This window comes from Leucoraja erinacea, chromosome 28 (genome assembly GCF_028641065.1).
Source record: "Leucoraja erinacea ecotype New England chromosome 28, Leri_hhj_1, whole genome shotgun sequence".
Lineage (NCBI taxonomy): Eukaryota > Metazoa > Chordata > Chondrichthyes > Rajiformes > Rajidae > Leucoraja > Leucoraja erinaceus.
In genome coordinates, this window is record NC_073404.1 from 12,034,076 (window position 1) to 12,051,365 (window position 17,290).

A 17,290-nucleotide genomic window follows, 5' to 3' on the forward strand; every position below is an offset into this window, starting at 1 on the left:
TGTGCAAGATCTCAAAACATTCTGCATAGAGAATAAAATCTGTATTTGAACGCCTGAGGATTTTACTGACTACGCACCGTATGGATACGTTTCCACTCAGTTTTGTTATGACCAGCAAGTTCAGTGCATCACAAGCAACTGTGAAGCTTATTCACACAAGTAACCCCAGCTTTACAGCAGTTCAGGCAACGAAAGTTCTCCCTTAAGGAATTCCCAAATCACTACTAGTATTTCAGTCATCGGGTGGTGCCGCGTGCGGCAGCCTCGCCAGCAGTTTGTTTGTCATTTCTCCTTTTTTGTTATTTTTAGTCTGTTTATTTATTTATATTTATTTTATTTGTTTTTTTATTTTTTTACAAAGAGAAAGCAAGAAAAGAGAGGAAAAAATGAAGGGATGAAACAGAAAAGAATGAGAAAAAGACCCCAAAGCTACCAAAGCGGTGCAGCAGAGAGAAATAAGAAGAAGAAAAGATGGAGATATACCTTTCCCCTCCCTCCCCCCTCACCCAATGTAGCATCGGATTTAATTAGTCTGTTTATGTATGTTTTTAGAGGTTTCTTAGTTTTATTAATGTGAGGGAGGTGGGGAGGGGAAGGGGGAAACCGTTTCTCAGTCACTTCCTGGTCGAGGTTACATCTATTCTCCGAGTTGCATCTTCACCCCCCCCCCTCCCCTCGCGGCCTACCATCTGGACTGGCGCGGCCTTTCCTGCCGGAGACAAGCCAGAGCTTCAGCAGTGGCGTAGCACTGATTTACCATCACGGAGTGGGAGATGCCTTAATTGGGGATCGTCGTGTTGAGGCTCCGGAGTGTTGGGCCTGCTGCTTTAACATCGTGGAGCTGTGGTTTGTGGAGCTTCTAGCCACGGCGCTGACTTTAACATCGCGGAGTCCTGGGATCCTCTGCCAAGGGTGCCAGTGTTGAATCTCCGCCCAGCTTGGCCTGTGGACTTCGGGAGCCCCGGTCTCCGGTAAGACGTGGCCGATACTGAAACTCCAGGCCGATGAGAGTGTTCTTCCATTCTTACGTCGGAGTTCCGATCATCCGGCGACTGCGGAGGGCTCAAAGGCACCGACCACAGGTGAACAAAGAGGAAGATGACCGAACTTTATTGCCTTCCCTCACAGTGGGAAACCTTAATTCCACTCTGTGGGATGTTCATGTTAAATTCTATCGTGTGTTGTGTTCTTTTTATTCGTATGGCTGTATGGTAATTCAAATTTCACTGCACCAATTGGTGCATGCGATAATAAATGTAACTTGATCTTGAATTTCTACGACTGTGAATAAAAATTTGCTCTTTGGAAAAGTTGGAAAAAAAGTAAAGAATCACAGACGATGCTGCGCTACGTCATGAAAAATCACAATATGGAGCGTATTCTAGGAACAATCACCCTATCCCTGTAGAACAGGGGTCACCTGCGCTAGTTTTGGCTGGAGATTGGGGGAGGTGTTACCGCATGTAAAATTTAAGAAGTTTGAAACTAGCAACAACATTCAGAGTCGCTTTTGGTATTAATCTTTCAAGACTTAAGAGAGCCAAGAGTGTTTTACTGTCATATGTCCCAGATAGCACAATGCATTCTTACTTGCTTACCCTTGAGGAAGTAAAGGTGTACTTTCAGAGATATCACATCAATGTAGTGGTGGGACCAGGACAAATTGTTGGTGATTCCTAGGAAATGGAAGCCCTCTCGACAATCTCCATTTTTGCACTAATACAGACTGGGCCGTGTACTCCACCCACTTCCTCTGTTTTGCTGACATCGAGTTGGAGAGTACCAACAGCTGGCAGATTAAAGTTCCCTCTCCCCCTCAAAAACCTTGGTCCCATAACCAGATAAATATCTGCACAATCTCACACATTAAATGTGGTGTTATTTTTTTTTTTAAAACACCAGTGCCCTCTTTCATTGACCACAGAAAGGATAAATTAGAATTAGTCCAACAATTATCACTGTTCATACAACAAGGCCTTTTACAATGTGGGGTTAGCAAAGTACATCAAAATAAAACAAAAACTGCACAGGCTGGAAATCTAAAATGTAAAACATAAAATGGAAACACTGAACAGGTCAGGCATCATTTGAGAGAGAAACAGTTAACAATTCAGGTGCAGGTGTCTTCAGGCTTGAAATATCAAGTTTATTTTTCCACAGATACTGCTTGATCTGCTGAATGTCTGAGTATTTTCTATTCTCTCTATGTAACCAGAGAATACTTCTGAAATGGAGGCATTGTTTAAATATCTATCAAATGGGATAAGAAATTTGCAATCTTCCACTAGTCGCTGAACAATAAATATTAGCCAGGAAAAATATCCTTGCGCATCGTTAGCATTCGAAATGTTAATCTAAGAAGACAACTCATTCAACGTCTAATCTGAAAGAGAACATCACTGGGATTGCAGCACTCCTTCAGTACAGTGAAATGGAAATCTGGACTAAGGGCTTTGTGTAGAATTTTTTTTAAATCACAGAATGCTACCTACCTCTCCTAGGAGGAAAATCAGGACAATGGGTACAAATACAAAATATTTACACAAATAAATGCAAAGAAAAGTTAATTTATGGTGAAACTGACTTGGAAACAAGGAAGCTACCCCTTTAACCAAAGCTGGCATTAAGATCGCAGCCAATAAATTTCAGTCCAAAAGAAATCCTGCCTTTCCTCTTCATCAGACATTTCATCCGTCCAATTTAACAAGGCTCAATCAGTAAACACTCGATTCAAAGAAAATATTTTGTGATCTAAATAAGACACACCGCGAGAGCAATCGGAGGATAGTGACTGGCCAATGCCCACAGCCCGACAAACTGAAACAACATGTCTGATATTCCGAAGGTAGACACAAAAAGCTGGAGTAACTCAGCGGGACAGGCAGCATCTATGGACTTACTCCAGCATTTTGGGTCTATCTCTGGTTTAAACCAGCATCTGCAGTTCCTTCTTACATGTCTGATATTCCACCTGCCAATTTTTCAGAAATATCTATGTTTAGCATTCAGCATATCTCTCTTGAAACTTGTATTGTTTTCTCTTTTTCCTTTAAGCTCTTCACAGCCCCATTTCCGTGACCCTTTCAAGCTTTTTGTCGCTAGAAAATTTATCACATTGTAATATTTTAAAAAGAGAAATAAAAGTTGAAGTATAAATTGGAATAACATCCAATAATCTATGTATTTATCAATAAATCGCTGAGTGTGCCAGATTGTAAAACCTCTTTCAAGGACATTGAGTGAAATTAAAACCTGCGACTCTAGAAGGACACCTCACCATTTATCCCCCTCCCCACCCCGTGGACAGATGACCACCAAAAGAGATTTAATATGAATGTACTCCACATTCATACATTTTCAATCTAACAGAATTTAACCACAATTGATAAAGCAGTTTTCATCTCATTACCTGGAGGTTTTAGTTTAGAGATACAGCGCCGAAACAGGCCACTGGGTCCACGAGTCCACGCCGGCCAGCGAACCCCACACATTAACACTATCCGATACCCATCAGGGACAATTTTTACATTTACCAAGCCAATTAACCTACAAACCTGTATGTCTTTGGTGTGTGGGAGGAAACCGAAGATCTCAGAGAAAACCCACGCAGATCACGGGGAGAACGTAAAACTCCGTACAGACAACACCCGTAGTCGGGATCGAACCTGGATCTCCAGCGCTGCATTAGCTGTAAGGCAGTAACTCTATCGCTGCCCACCGTGACTGCTACAGCGTCATGTTGGCTCATTAAATATTATTTTCTCTCATGAAACACCAAACTATTTCAATGAAGGTGATGAGAGTTTAACGTTTGAAGTTTAGCTCAAGGTCAAATTAGATACTTCTGTTTATGAAAAAAGTTCAGTTTCATCATGTCTCACCTTATCAGCCATCTATGAGCCCTGTAACACAAATGTATGTATTTAGGCAGGTTTGATTCGACTATTTTGACTGCAGATTACATAAGAACTACAGAACAGAAACAAACTATACAGACCAGCTAGTCAATGCTGTCATTTAAGCTCCATTCAGGCCTTTCCTGATCTTTCAACTCAACCTATCAGTGCAACTCTCTACTCCCTTCCTCATATGCTTACCTCGCATTGCGTCTACTTTATTTACTTAATTCCCTTGGAAGCATCCCATATTGTTCTTGGGGTATAGAAGTTTCTTCTTGAAAATTAGTCTAATTAATAATTTTTAATTTTTTTTAACTCTAATGGATCAAATTAGAATCATTGGCATTTCCACAGAATATCCTCAGGTGCAGCTTGAAAAGCTGACAACAAACTACTTTGAAATATTACGAAAGATGACCAAAAGCTTGGTCGAAAAGGCTGCTGTCAGAAAGAAAGTGCAAAGCTTTGGGTCAAGGCAGCTTAGAGTATGATCACAAACATGGAGCAGACTCGTAAGCACACCTGACAGCATCCATTTTAACAAATTTGAGAATCTCTTCACATTAAAATGGAGACAAGAATCTCTTCATATTAAAATGGAGACAAGATGTTTCAGATAGTGGAAACTTGAGCACCTTACTAACTGTAGCCCTTTGCTTTCACCACTTATCACCTCCAGCCTTGATATTATTTCCATCCCACCTGACATATTTGCCAACTAACCAATTCTTATTTGGATCCACCTCTTGCCCCACCACTTACTACTAGCTATTTCCCTTTTACACTACTCCTGAAGGCGACTGTGTCCTGAAACATTCTCTGTCTATTTCCCTCCACACATGCTGCCTGATCCACTTTCTTCTAGAGATTCGTTTTTTGCTCATTTACCACTTAAGTTCTGTGTGGTTCAGTCAATCTCAAAGCGTCATTGTTCCTTTTGAAATACGTTTCCTGTTGGATTACATTCCAGTGTGCCTACCACAACCAACATTTTTGCATCCACACAAATTAGTGCAAATTTCACAATAAGGAATGAGAATTTCCTGCCCCAGGCGTTGAGTTTATTGTCATAAGCACAAGTATGACGAGGTATAGGTACAGCAGAATTCCAGGCACATAAACACACAAAAACATAAATTATACAAAACAGTGAAAATAAAACAATTGTACAAGAAACAAAACATTAGTGCAAAACACATCTAAAAAACAAGTCATGGCCATGCAAGTGTGGGTTTGTAGTGTTTTTGCAAGTTGGTTCAAGAACCTGTAGGAATATAGCTGCTCCTGAACCTGATGTTACGGCACTTCACGCTTCTGTACCTCCTGCCTAACAATAGCAGCAAGAAGAGAGCATAGCCTGGATGATAGAGACCTCTGATGATAGATCTGCTTTGTTGAGGCAGTGCCTCTTGTAGACATTTTCAATGGATGAGAGGGTTCTGCTTGTGATGAATTGGGCTGAGTCCACCACTCTTTGCAGCCTCTTGCATTGCTGTGCATTGGAATCTTACCCCATTTTTAAGGTTGCATTTAGTTTAGAAGACAGAAAAGTATAAAGAGACCAAAAAAATCTTTAAAGTAATTATGAATCTCGTTATCCAGGCCTCAATTGAAAGCCATTTTCAAACCTCCAACTCTGTTCCTCTATACTTTTACTAAACACTAAATGACTTGCCCTACCTGCACATCCTCCCGCCTGAATCTTCATTATTTTTAAACTGACATTTAAAATGCAACAGCTGTGATTCAGTTCTATTCCTGCCAAGAAATACAATCCATCCTCTGATTCTTTCCACATTGTCAGCTCTCTGATCAAGCACAGCTTCAGTGCTCCTGCTGCTTCAAACCCTACATACCAAGTATCATAAACATTGCTTTCTTTCATTTCTATGGGATCCCACCACCATTACCTCTGCTCACCACTGCTACCTCCAGTCTTGCCTTTGACTGTTTTCCCCACAGTTTCCCCATATTCCAATGTAGTTGCATGCCCACAACACCAGATCTTACTTGCCATTATTGTACTCACCTCCTTGGTTGTACATTTCCCAATTCATTCTGATTTTTCTAACTCTCCATTGTTTCTGGGCTTCCCATTCATGCCACTCTTTTACCCCTTAGATATTAGCTCTGAACTGTGGTTAGCTCTTAACTGCTTCCTCGGTTCAGAAGCAATTAGGGATGGACAATAAACACTGGCGTTACCAGCAATATCCAATCCATCAACAAATAAATGAAAACGATTAAAGAATGTCAAATTCCTACAACCCAGTCCTTCAGGATTTCAGCAATTGTGTCTTCAGTAATGTGGCCCCAAACTTGGATTCCACCCCTCAGCTGTCACCCCAAAAATCTCTCACCCTCCTTTAAACTAGTTACTCTTGTCTTATGACACACACACCAGCTTCCGAGCGACACCACCACCCTATTCCTGGCACCATCTCTTTCTCTCATTTACTCTGCCTTGCTGCAAGTTCTTGAGATGAGGCTTTCCTCTATTTCTTCAGGAAAATGGGCTTTCCTGCAATCCACCATGAGATATGTGGAGGCATTTCATGCCTGAACATTCCATTAAAATGAAATCTATGTCGCAAATGATTTTTTTTCCCCAGGATGCACCCTTTAATTCCGCATAGTCAAAATGTATACAAATGTTGTGACTTTGCACCTTTGAAAGACTTGCAAAATAACATTTTCACTTTCTAATAAAAAGGTAAAAAATTAAAAACTTCAGTGCAGTGCTCTAGCTGCAGAGTTTGAGATTAAGAATGTTACAGGGGGCAGTTTAACTTCTTTGACAGCTTTTAAATCCTGCTACATGTATGAAGTGTTACATAGTTGCAACTACAAAGAAATGCTGCCTGTCCCGCTGAGTTACTCCAGCTTTTTGAAGCTATCTTCGGTTTAAACCAGCATCTGCAATTCCTTGTGTAGGAAAGAACTGGAGATGCTGGTTTAAATCGAAGGTAGACACAAAATGTTGGAGCCTTCCTACACACAAGTGATCTTCCATGACATGCCAGAGCTACTTCAAAAGGTGGGACACACTTCAAGAAGCATTCATACTGTTCCGAACATCATATCCGTACATACATTTGAACCCAGAAGCTCCAGATCTTGGGAGCAAAAAATAAAGTGATTGATTTAGAATGTGACAAGACAAAAATAGACAAAGGCATTGATTAGAGTTTGTAACACACTTCCAGTAGTTGTTAAAAAAAAAAAATAATAATAATTGTAGCATTCAGAAGGTCACTGGCTAAGAAAATTGAATGAAAAGAATCTGCGGGGCTATTGGGAAAAGCCGAATTGCTTCAGCACAGAGGTGATATGGACTCAATAAGCCTCCTTCATGATGTAATCATCCAGTAATTCTTGTGACTTTGAATCCTCATTATAATGCAACATTCATTGTGACATGAACCACATTGCTCATACTGGAAATTCTGCCAATAACTTTTTTAATCATTGCATTTTGAATTCAAATGTGTGCACTCTTAGGAAGAAAGATTCCTCTTCTTGGCCATGTTGGTCAGTTTTGTGTGGACTATTGGAGAATATTATACAAAAGTTTTCAAAAACCATTGAATCAAAATAACTGAAACCTGGCGTTTATAGAGAGCAGACGCTATTACTCCAAGACAGATGCAGACTAAAACTACATTCACTTGCCAACTTCAGCCTTGCAGCAATTGCCACAGATAAATAATTTGATCACAAATTATCCAAGCACAGGGAAGTAAAACCCAGAACTTGAGTGTTTTTACTTTAATTGAGTTTGGAGTTCACACAACTCAAATCCTTCTGGACCACACCAAATAAATCTGTCTTTATTAGAGTGGCTATTTATAGTAAGAGTCACAAAGCACCCAAACAGGCCCTTCAGTCCAACTGTGCCCAACACATCCATGTCGTCCTAGATGCCCATCTACGTTAGCACAAATTGCCAATTAAATCTTTCTTATCAATATTTTTTAAATACTGTTATTATACCTGGCCCCACTATTTCCGCTGGCAGCTTGACCCATAATAATAATAATATTTTTATTTTCGGGCGCCTTTCAAAGTCTCAAGGGCACCTTACAGAAATTAACAGAAGAGAAAAAACATATAGTTGGAGTAAAATAAATAATAAGGACATCACCAGTACACAAATTAAAGACAGAAATCGCTCCAAAGACAAAAAAATCAAAAAAACACAATGTGATCCATATATATACCAATTCCCCAACAATGGGAAAAAGACTGGGCATTCACCCTAACCATGCCCCTTTGAATTTTATACTCTCCCTCATCTCCTAGGCTCCCATGAATAATGTTATAGCCTGCCCAACCTCTCCTGATAACTCAGTCCCTTGAATTCTGGCAGCATCCTCAAATCATGTCTGCACTCTTTCTAGCTTAATGGCATGTTTCCCACAGCAGTGTGGCCAAAACAGAACAATACTCCAAATGCAGCCTCATCAATGTCTAGTATATCTATTTTTAAATGGAAAGAACAGTGCAGCACAGGTACAGGCTTTTTGATTCACAATGTCTGTACCAAATATGATGCCAAATTAAACTAATCCCTTCTGCCTAGGCATGATTGATACCCCTCCATTCCCTGGAAAATAACATGGATCTTCAACTCAATGCCCTAACCTAAAAGCCTCGTACACCACCATGCCTACCAGTGACTCCACACGAGGGGGACTAAGTAAAGGCCTCCTGGTCTCCACTGAAAAGGCCCCATCTTGGTTTATCTTCCCAAAATGCAACACCTCGTACTTAACTGAGTGAAACTCCTTTTACCATTCCTTGGCCCACTCACCCAGCTGATCAAGATCCTGCTATAACTTCTTCACCATCCATGATACCACCTATTCTGGTGTCATCTGCAAACATACTAATCATACATTGTACATTCTCTTCCAAATCGTTGATATAGATGATAAACAGCAATGAGCCCAGCACAGATTCCTGAGGCACATCACTAATCAGGGGTATCAATCCTAAAATCAACCTGCCTTCCCAAATGCATGTATCTTATCCCTCAGAATCCCCATCAGAAATGTATCTACTGCTGTTGTTAACTAATTAGTCCAGTTCCCAGGGCATCCATCAAAGATATTGACCCAGTTTCTTCTCTCTCCGTTTAACATAGCCTGATCAGCTGTTCAGGTCCCATAGCCCTGCATTTTGAAACTTTTCATCTTCATTGATTTATATCTTTTCCCCCTCAACTGGCTCTATCGTTCAGATGACCTCGACAATTTCCCCACAGCGATGCTGACCTCGCCCTCCGAGGTATCCCATTTGTTTTATCCAATTCTCCCCCCACTTAAAACAAACTTATTTTCTTTCTTTCTCATCTGACAAAGCAGCTTCAACCGCAAACATTAACTCTGTTTCTCTTTCCACACATGCAGGAAGAATGAATTGTTTATTTTTTAAAGGTACAATTAGTGCAAATGGGAGGGCTAAAGAGCTTGTTTCTGTGGCGTAACTCTACAATTATATATTATCTGCCCAGCTGAGTCTTTCCAGCATATTAATTATTGAAAAACAATCCCTTCTGTTCTCTCCCCCTCCACCCTCCCCGTGTAGTGCAAATACAATATTGGTTTATCTGGGGCTGAGCCTCTGGCATTAACGCAAGACACACAATAGTACGTCATCCAGCTGTGCATTATGCCCGATATGCTTGATGTTTGGAGAAATAATGGAGGTGTGCATATATAATAAACATATTTATTGAAGAACACAAAGCCATCACCATTTGAAAAATGTGCCAAGCATAAAACTATTATACATGTGCAAGAGTTGCATTAAAAGAAAATCATTACTTGCAGATAATTACAATCATATAGTCAAAGCACTAGTTCTTGAAATACATCATCTGCCATTTCTCAGATCATGGTAAAATCATAGGGTATAAACAAAATCGAGCAAGTGTGTTTTGTGAGTGACGAACGGGCAGACACGGTTACGGCACACCTTCACTAATAAACTCAGCATTCAAATCCTTGCAAGCCATCAGTGTAGTGAAGTTTGTGGATCAGCAGCAAATGGCAGTTGTTAGAATTTTTGCATTTAACTGCATATTTTTTTACCCCAAACAGACTCGTGAAGTTGTTTAGTTTACCCTGCATTGATGGCCCTGCTGGAATTTTGGGCAAATATTTTAATTGAGAAATGTCATTGGCCTGACAAATCTGATCAAATATCTAAGCTAATAATGACACATTATACAGTGCAACAGTTACCATTTTATCAACTCTGTAATAAGGGAGTAGGGTTTCCAAGCAGAGACATGACAATTTAGGGCATAGTTTAACTTTGCATTGTATGGAAATTCCGTTCAAATTCCCTGATCCACAGACCATGCAACCAGTAAATGCAATGAGCCAGATGTAATCACAAGACCAGATGGAGAAATAAATTAACAGGCATCTATGAAACAACATTTCAGTGTTTGCATTTTATGGCCCCCGTTTCCTGACATTCTTATATTCAGTTTGTTTCTAAATATTATAGTATCTCCCAACAGATTGATTGAAAAATACAGCATGAAAAAAGGCCCTTTGACCCACCATCTATCACCCGTTCATATTTGTTCTAAGTTATCCCACTTTCGTGTCCATTCCCTACTCAAAAGCACCCGGAGAAAACCCATGCGGTCATAGGGAGTATGTGCAAACTCCACACAGACAGCTCCCGAGGATCAAACCCAAGTCTCCGGTGCAATGAAGCAGCAGCTCTACCACTGTGCTGTCCTTCATCAGTATTGTTGAAGAAACCAAAACTCAAACATTAATTCACTCCGTGACAATAGTTTTGAATCATTTTGCATTAAGAACAATGTAAGTTTTTTTATTGTAGCGGGTGAGGCAGCATCTATGGGGCAAAGGAAATAGGACACGTTTCGGGTCGAAACCCTTCTTCAGACACAAAAAAAGTTTTTTATTGTGTTTTTTTAGGAAAGGGTGGGGAAGAAACAGCGAAGTAAAAACCCAAATATATCTCTTTCTTTTTTTTTTAAAAAGATGCATGGTTCCAAAATGTTTTTCTCATTTTTGTTAAGACCAATAAGGCACATAGAAAATTGTATACGCTTTCAATGTACACATTTTCAATGTCAGAGGCACAACAGTCAATCTGTACACAGCAAGCACCCACAAATAGCAAATGATACAGGATCTTCATAAGTATGGTCTTCTATTAAGTAATATTGAGCATAACATCGGCAACTCCTCTACCCTGCACTAATGTACTGGATGTTTTTGTAATAAGGAAGCAGGGCCATAATTTAAAGTGTCATCCATCCAAGAGACGGTGCCCATTCCCATGCACAGCATTCCCATTATCCTGCACTGGAACATCAGCCTAGGTTTGAAAGTTCAATTTACTGGGATGCAGCTTGAATCCATGTGCTGGTCAGATTGAGAGAGTCATCCATTTAATCAAGGCCGATCAATTTCTTACGGTGAGGTGGAAGTGTGCGTGGGGGAAGGAGGAGATGTATCAAATGTCCAAAGAAATTCACTCACTATAAATTCGACTTCAGTATCTACTGATGGAAATTGAAGAGATGTGTGGCTTGGCTGGATGAATCTATAGTTGAATAATCTGCTGCTGCTCACTTTTGGGGGACATGTATGATATATGTCGACTAGGTGATAGCACAGTTGACACCAGCAGTTTTGTGGCCCAGCCTAACAAACATCTTTGGAATGGGGAGGGGATTAAAAGCTCCCAATAATGAATTATGCAGACCAGTAAAAAACAGCAGCACAACTTAACGCAGGGGCCAGTTCTCTGGAACATATAAAACCTATTAAATTAAATTATTGAGAGCCTCACTGGCACCAATGCATTAGTGGAATTTAATTTATTGAATTATTAGGTCAGCACAGTGTCCTCGTGGAACAGAGAGAATAGAAATTGAAAAATTGTATATGCTGAAAATATGAAATAACAGAATGGTTAAAAACATTCACCAGATCAGGGGGCATCTGTAAATAAAGAAAGAGATTGTTTCAAATTGAAGATGCTTCATCAGAAACGATTTCTGCATTTCCAGCATCTTGCATTTTCATCGTTCTGAGACTACATATACTCCTGAATTCAGTTAACACGATGGACACATTTGAAAGAAGGGGTCGACATGGAGCTTGTCCATGCACTGCTGAGAACCTTTCCCCCCGGGTGGAAATATCATAGGCCAGAGGGCATAACTTTAAGATCAAAGGGGCAAAGTTCAAAGAAGATGCGTGGGACAATTTTTATTTTTAAAATACAATATGGTAGGTGGCTGGAACATGCTGGCAAGGGTAGTGGTGGTGTTTAAGAAGCTTTTAACTAGGCACATGGATAATTTAAGGTGGAGATTGACAGATTTTTGATAAGCAAGGGTGTCAGGAGTTATGGGGAGAAGGCAGGAGAATGGGGTTGAGGAAAAGATAGATCACCCATGATTGAATGGTGGAGTAGAGTTGATGGGCCAAATGGCGTAATTCTGCTCCTAGACTTATGAACTTATGCAGAGAATGGAGGGATGTGGATCATGTACAGGCAGAGGAGATTTGTTTATCTCGGTATCATGATCGGCACAGACATTGCAGGCCCAAGATCCTGTTCTTTGTTCAAGGTGCAGTTTTACAGTGAAGATAACCAAGGAGAGGGTTGAAGCAAGGATACACTGTGCTACACGTTGATGTAGAGTATTAGCCAAGTGAGTGGAACTGGAAATAGCTGTAGTCAACGAGATTTGAGAAGGAACATTTAAACTAAAGGCTTTTAAGATGTTGAGAAGGACTTTGTACAGTGCTTGGTACTTCTCCACACATTTTCTTTTGATCTTTTACATGGTGATGATCAGATCCCTTTTATCTCCTACCCGTTCGCGATGCTTCGTTGAGCCGCGGGACTGACTACCATGGCCCGGTGGGGTAACAACATATCGCCTCAGCGCAGAGGGAGAATGAGGAGGGAAGAGACAGTAACTTTAAGACTTTTGCCTCCATCACAGTGAGGAGGTGCCTGGTGAACTCACTGTGGTGGATGTTAATTTGTGTTTATTGTGTGTTTTGTTATTTATTATTATATGTATGGTTGCAGGCAACGACATTTCGTTCAGACCGAAAGGTCTGAATGACAAATAAAGAATTTAATCTAATCTAAGTAGGTTCTGCACTATGACTGAAAGGTGACGATTGAGGGAAATTCAGCAATAGGGTAGATAGCTAGGAGACCAGCATTTATCCCAATCAACATGATTCCTTTATTGGAGAGGAACACAATTTCATCATTTAAAGTTTCCTGAGATGCACTACTCTTTCCAAATAAGAGGGGTGAAGTCATGAATTTGCACCACTACATCTCTGCCATATTTCTGTCCTATTTTCATCCAAAGAAAGTTTGGTGTTTTTCCAACCTTTTGCCAGGATGCAGAAGCAGTAGATTATTGAAGTCATAGACGCTGATGAAGACACACACCACAAAAGCTGCTTGGAAGTGACTGGCTTTGGTGGTTAATGGTAGAATTGAGATGACAGCATAGCGAGGGTGCTGTGGATCTTTGATATTAGCTGCTTTCTTAAGGCCATAGGAAGTGGGGAGGTCAGTCCCCATGATAGATTAGACATCAGAAAGTCATACAAATGTCTACCATTTACTAAAGTCTCCTTCATTCCTTGGCGTTCGGGTTACCTAATAAAAGTAATATAGGTTTATAGGACATGATGAGGTGTTGATAAAATTTATCAAGGTGTGTGGTGGGGGAAGCTGAGTAGATGAGAAGAGGTGCAGGGAGTGGAATGGAGAGGGTGGAGTGTCGAGAAAGCTGGATTGATAAAGAGCAGAGCTTATCAGAAATTAGAGAATTCAATGTTCATGCCATTGGGTTGTTGGCTACCCAGAATAGGAGGTGCTGTTCTTCTAGTTTGCATGTGGCCTCACTCTGGCAATGGAGGAGACAGAGGACAGACAGGATGGTATGGCAATGTGAAGGAGAATTAAAATAGTTAGCAACTGGGAGCTTCAATATGCCCTTGCGGACAGAGCACAACTGTAAAGCAAAAACAGTTGTCACATTTATATTTGGTGTCACTAATAAAGAGGAAGTCACATTGAGAGTACTAAATGCAATTGACGAGGTTGGAGGAATTCCAGATGAATCTTTATCTCACATTGAAAGCCTGTTGGGGTTCCTGAATGGAGACGAGAAATTTGTAGGAATAGGTCTTACATTTCCTGCGGTTCCTAGGGAGAGGGCAGTTTGGGTGAGAAGGGATGAGTGAATCAAGGAGCTGCAGCGTGGTCTCTCTGGAAAGGAGAAAGTCGTGGGGATAGGAAGATGTGACTGGCGATGGGATCACATTGTTATTGGACATTTCTACCAGCTTCAAAGTGGCTGGTCGGATGAAAGGCAAGGATGAGAGGAATTCCTTGTTTTGTCTGGGGGGAACTAGGCAGAACTGCAGGAAATGGTGCAGACACAGGTAAAAGCTCCATCCAGAATTACAGGGGAGAACCACACTTCCTGAACAAAGAGGACATCTCAGATGTCCCAACAGTACTCAAATGTTTGTCATATGCACTGGGAATTCTTCCTTTCTACAGCTTTACAAGCCCATTAACGCAACACGACAAATACACCAATCAATAATACAATGAACTAATAATCCGTAATAGAGATTACCCTGATCATTGTAGTGCAAAAATATTCATTATTATACAATACAATGAAAAAAATAACACAATAGAAAACCTCATCTTGAGACCATATGTGGCGAAGATGGAGAAACTTCATTCATGAGACCAAGCATAGACTATGCAATCGCTTCGCAGAACAGTTGTTCAGTCCACCACAGATTCCTGATTGCTAATCATTTTAATTCCCATCCGACCTGTCTGTGCTGGACCTCCTCTACTGCCAGTATGAGGTCATTCTCAAACTGGAAGAGCATCTATTAACCCCCCCCCTTCTTTACATTCCAATCACCTGTCACCCAGTTCACTTCCTTTCCTCGACTGGCACATCACCAACCCCTCTCTACTTCGGGACACCCATTTTTCTTCCACTTTCCCTTGTTCCTTTCTACCTGCCATCTCTCCCCCAGTTTCTATACTTCTCTCCTCCTTCCTTTATCAGATTTTACCATTTGCACCCTTTTGTCTTCTGCTTCCATCACTTGCAGCCCTCTTAACCTGGATTCATTCATCATTTCCCAGCTCTTACCCCACCCATTCCCACCAACTATCTCCCCTCCCTTATGAAGTCCCAACTCAAAACATTGTCTGTCCATTTCACTTCACAGATGCTGCCCGACCCACTGAGATCCTACAGCATTTTGTGTTCTGCTCCAGATTCCAGTATCTGGACTTTTGAGCCTTCAAGAGACAATGTAAAGATGGTAAAAATCACATGAACTGAAACCAAAGTTCAAGCTTTACACTTTATTGAACAGGGTGAATAATTACCACAGAATGTCATTTATTACTTGTTTAAGAAGGAACTGCAGATGCTGGAAAATCGAAGGTACACAAAAAAGCTGGAGAAACTCAGCGGGTGCAGCAGCATCTATGGAGCGAAAGAAGCTTCTCCAGCTTTTTTGTATACCGTCATTTATTACTTCCTTTAAATAGAAATATCCAACCTGTTATGTAATGCAATACACAATTGTTAACCATTCATCAGCTGTTATACATGTTGATTCACACACCCTAAACATAAACACAATGTAAAAAGCCTACAGCCCAGTGGTATGAATATTGATTTATTTAACTTCAGGTAGCCCGGCATTCCCTCTCCATCTATCTCTCCCCCACCCAAATCACACTAGCTTCTCGTTTTCACCTAACAATGGCCCGTTTCCTTTATCATCGTTACTTTTTGGCATATCTTTCATTCATTGTTCTTTATCTCGCTACATCAATGCCTATATCTCTAGTTTCCCCTATCCCTAACCAGTCTGAAGAAGGGTCTCGACCCAAAACATCACCCATTCCTTCTCTCCAGAGATACTCCAGCTTTTTGTGTCTATCTTCGGTTTAAGCCAGCATCTGCAGTTCCTTGTGTCTCCATAAAAATCACTGCAATAATAACACAACATTTTGGGGTGTTGTGTTATCGTTTGGATACACAAAAATATAAATTCATGCTGGCTTTATCAATAAAATGACATCTAAAATTCAATATCAAAATGGTCAAAAATGCAGAAAATAAATAAAAGGGACCAATGCTTTTCACTGGCTTTTTAATTTCTTACCAAAAACTGCAAAATCTTTTCACCATGGTAAACCATGAAAATCACAATGAATCAGCAAGGAACTTCAAAATATATGTTTTTTAAGATTATTAGAGAAAACTTTACATTATTTAACGAGAAAAATGTTTCATTAATAAACTGAAATTGTAGTAATTATTGATTTTGTCATAAAATTGCACACACCTGAAAGAGGGAGAAATCTTTCAGTTGTTTAACAAGGAAAATTAGTGTTTTATTGATAAAATAACTTGAAATTGTGATAACAGTTGCTTTCAGTCTCTAATTCCCCACAGCTGAAGGAAAATAGGCGGGGACGGGTCTCTGAGCTGCGGCCTAGTGCCCCGAGTTGGACTCGCTCCCACTCCCACCTCACTCAGTCCTCGCTACTTTATCCCCCACTAGCCGTCCCCTCTCCCGCGACGCCCCCCACAGTACCCCCACCCTTCACCCGAGCCCCGGCAACGCGGGTTACCTGACACCACCAGCGCCTCGTTGGGTCCCACCGTGTAACAATTGCCCATTTTCGCCGCCCGACTCCCCCTCTACGCTCCACAACAACAAGGGCGCAGGAGCCGCCCAGCCTACTCGTCCCACCCCCTCGCTCTCTCGCTGCGGAGCGGAAGTCCACGCCCAAACCACTCCCCGAGCGCACAGTCAGCGGGGCGGGGATTTCTGCCCCCATCATCGTCCCACTAAAACCTTTCCCCCGACGAACAGACTGCGGGGCGGAAGTTTCTGCCCCCATCATCGTCCCACTAAAACCTTTCCCCCGACGAACAGACTGCGGGGCGGCAGTTACTGCCAAAGATCTTTGGTTACTGCCCTTGCCCCCACCAGTGTCACACAGAAACTGCACCGGGAAAATGTGCAATTCTACAATGTCAGTTGCTCAACGAATACATTTCCACATTTTCTAATTACTTCATAACGAACGATCGCGGCTTATTATTTCTGCAATTTAAGTCAAGAATACTTACATAAAATTACTTAATAACGACCGATTGTTGCTTATTATTTCTGCAAAACGAGTCATTCAACAAAACCAGCACTTTCATGCAGATTTCTATCTATGCATTTATTAAAATGTGAAATTATTACAAATCACAGATGGTGAAAATGTGAACTGAAAACAGTATA

At 41.0% G+C, this 17,290-nt stretch overlaps 1 protein-coding gene across 3 annotated transcripts in view; it reads right to left on the reverse strand.

The window, feature by feature from the left end:
- LOC129710594 (flotillin-2a-like) overlaps nucleotides 1-16,778 on the reverse strand; it is a 102,410-nt gene extending 85,632 nt beyond the window's left edge. For 2 of the 3 annotated variants that reach the window (XM_055657714.1, XM_055657715.1), the window contains exon 1: nucleotides 16,626-16,778. In XM_055657714.1, coding sequence (XP_055513689.1) covers nucleotides 16,626-16,674 — 49 coding nt within the window. In that variant the 5' untranslated portion in view covers nucleotides 16,675-16,778. The remainder of the gene's footprint in view (nucleotides 1-16,625) is intronic. The other variant, XM_055657716.1, reaches the window with a different exon arrangement.
- Nucleotides 16,779-17,290: the final 512 nt, after the last annotated feature.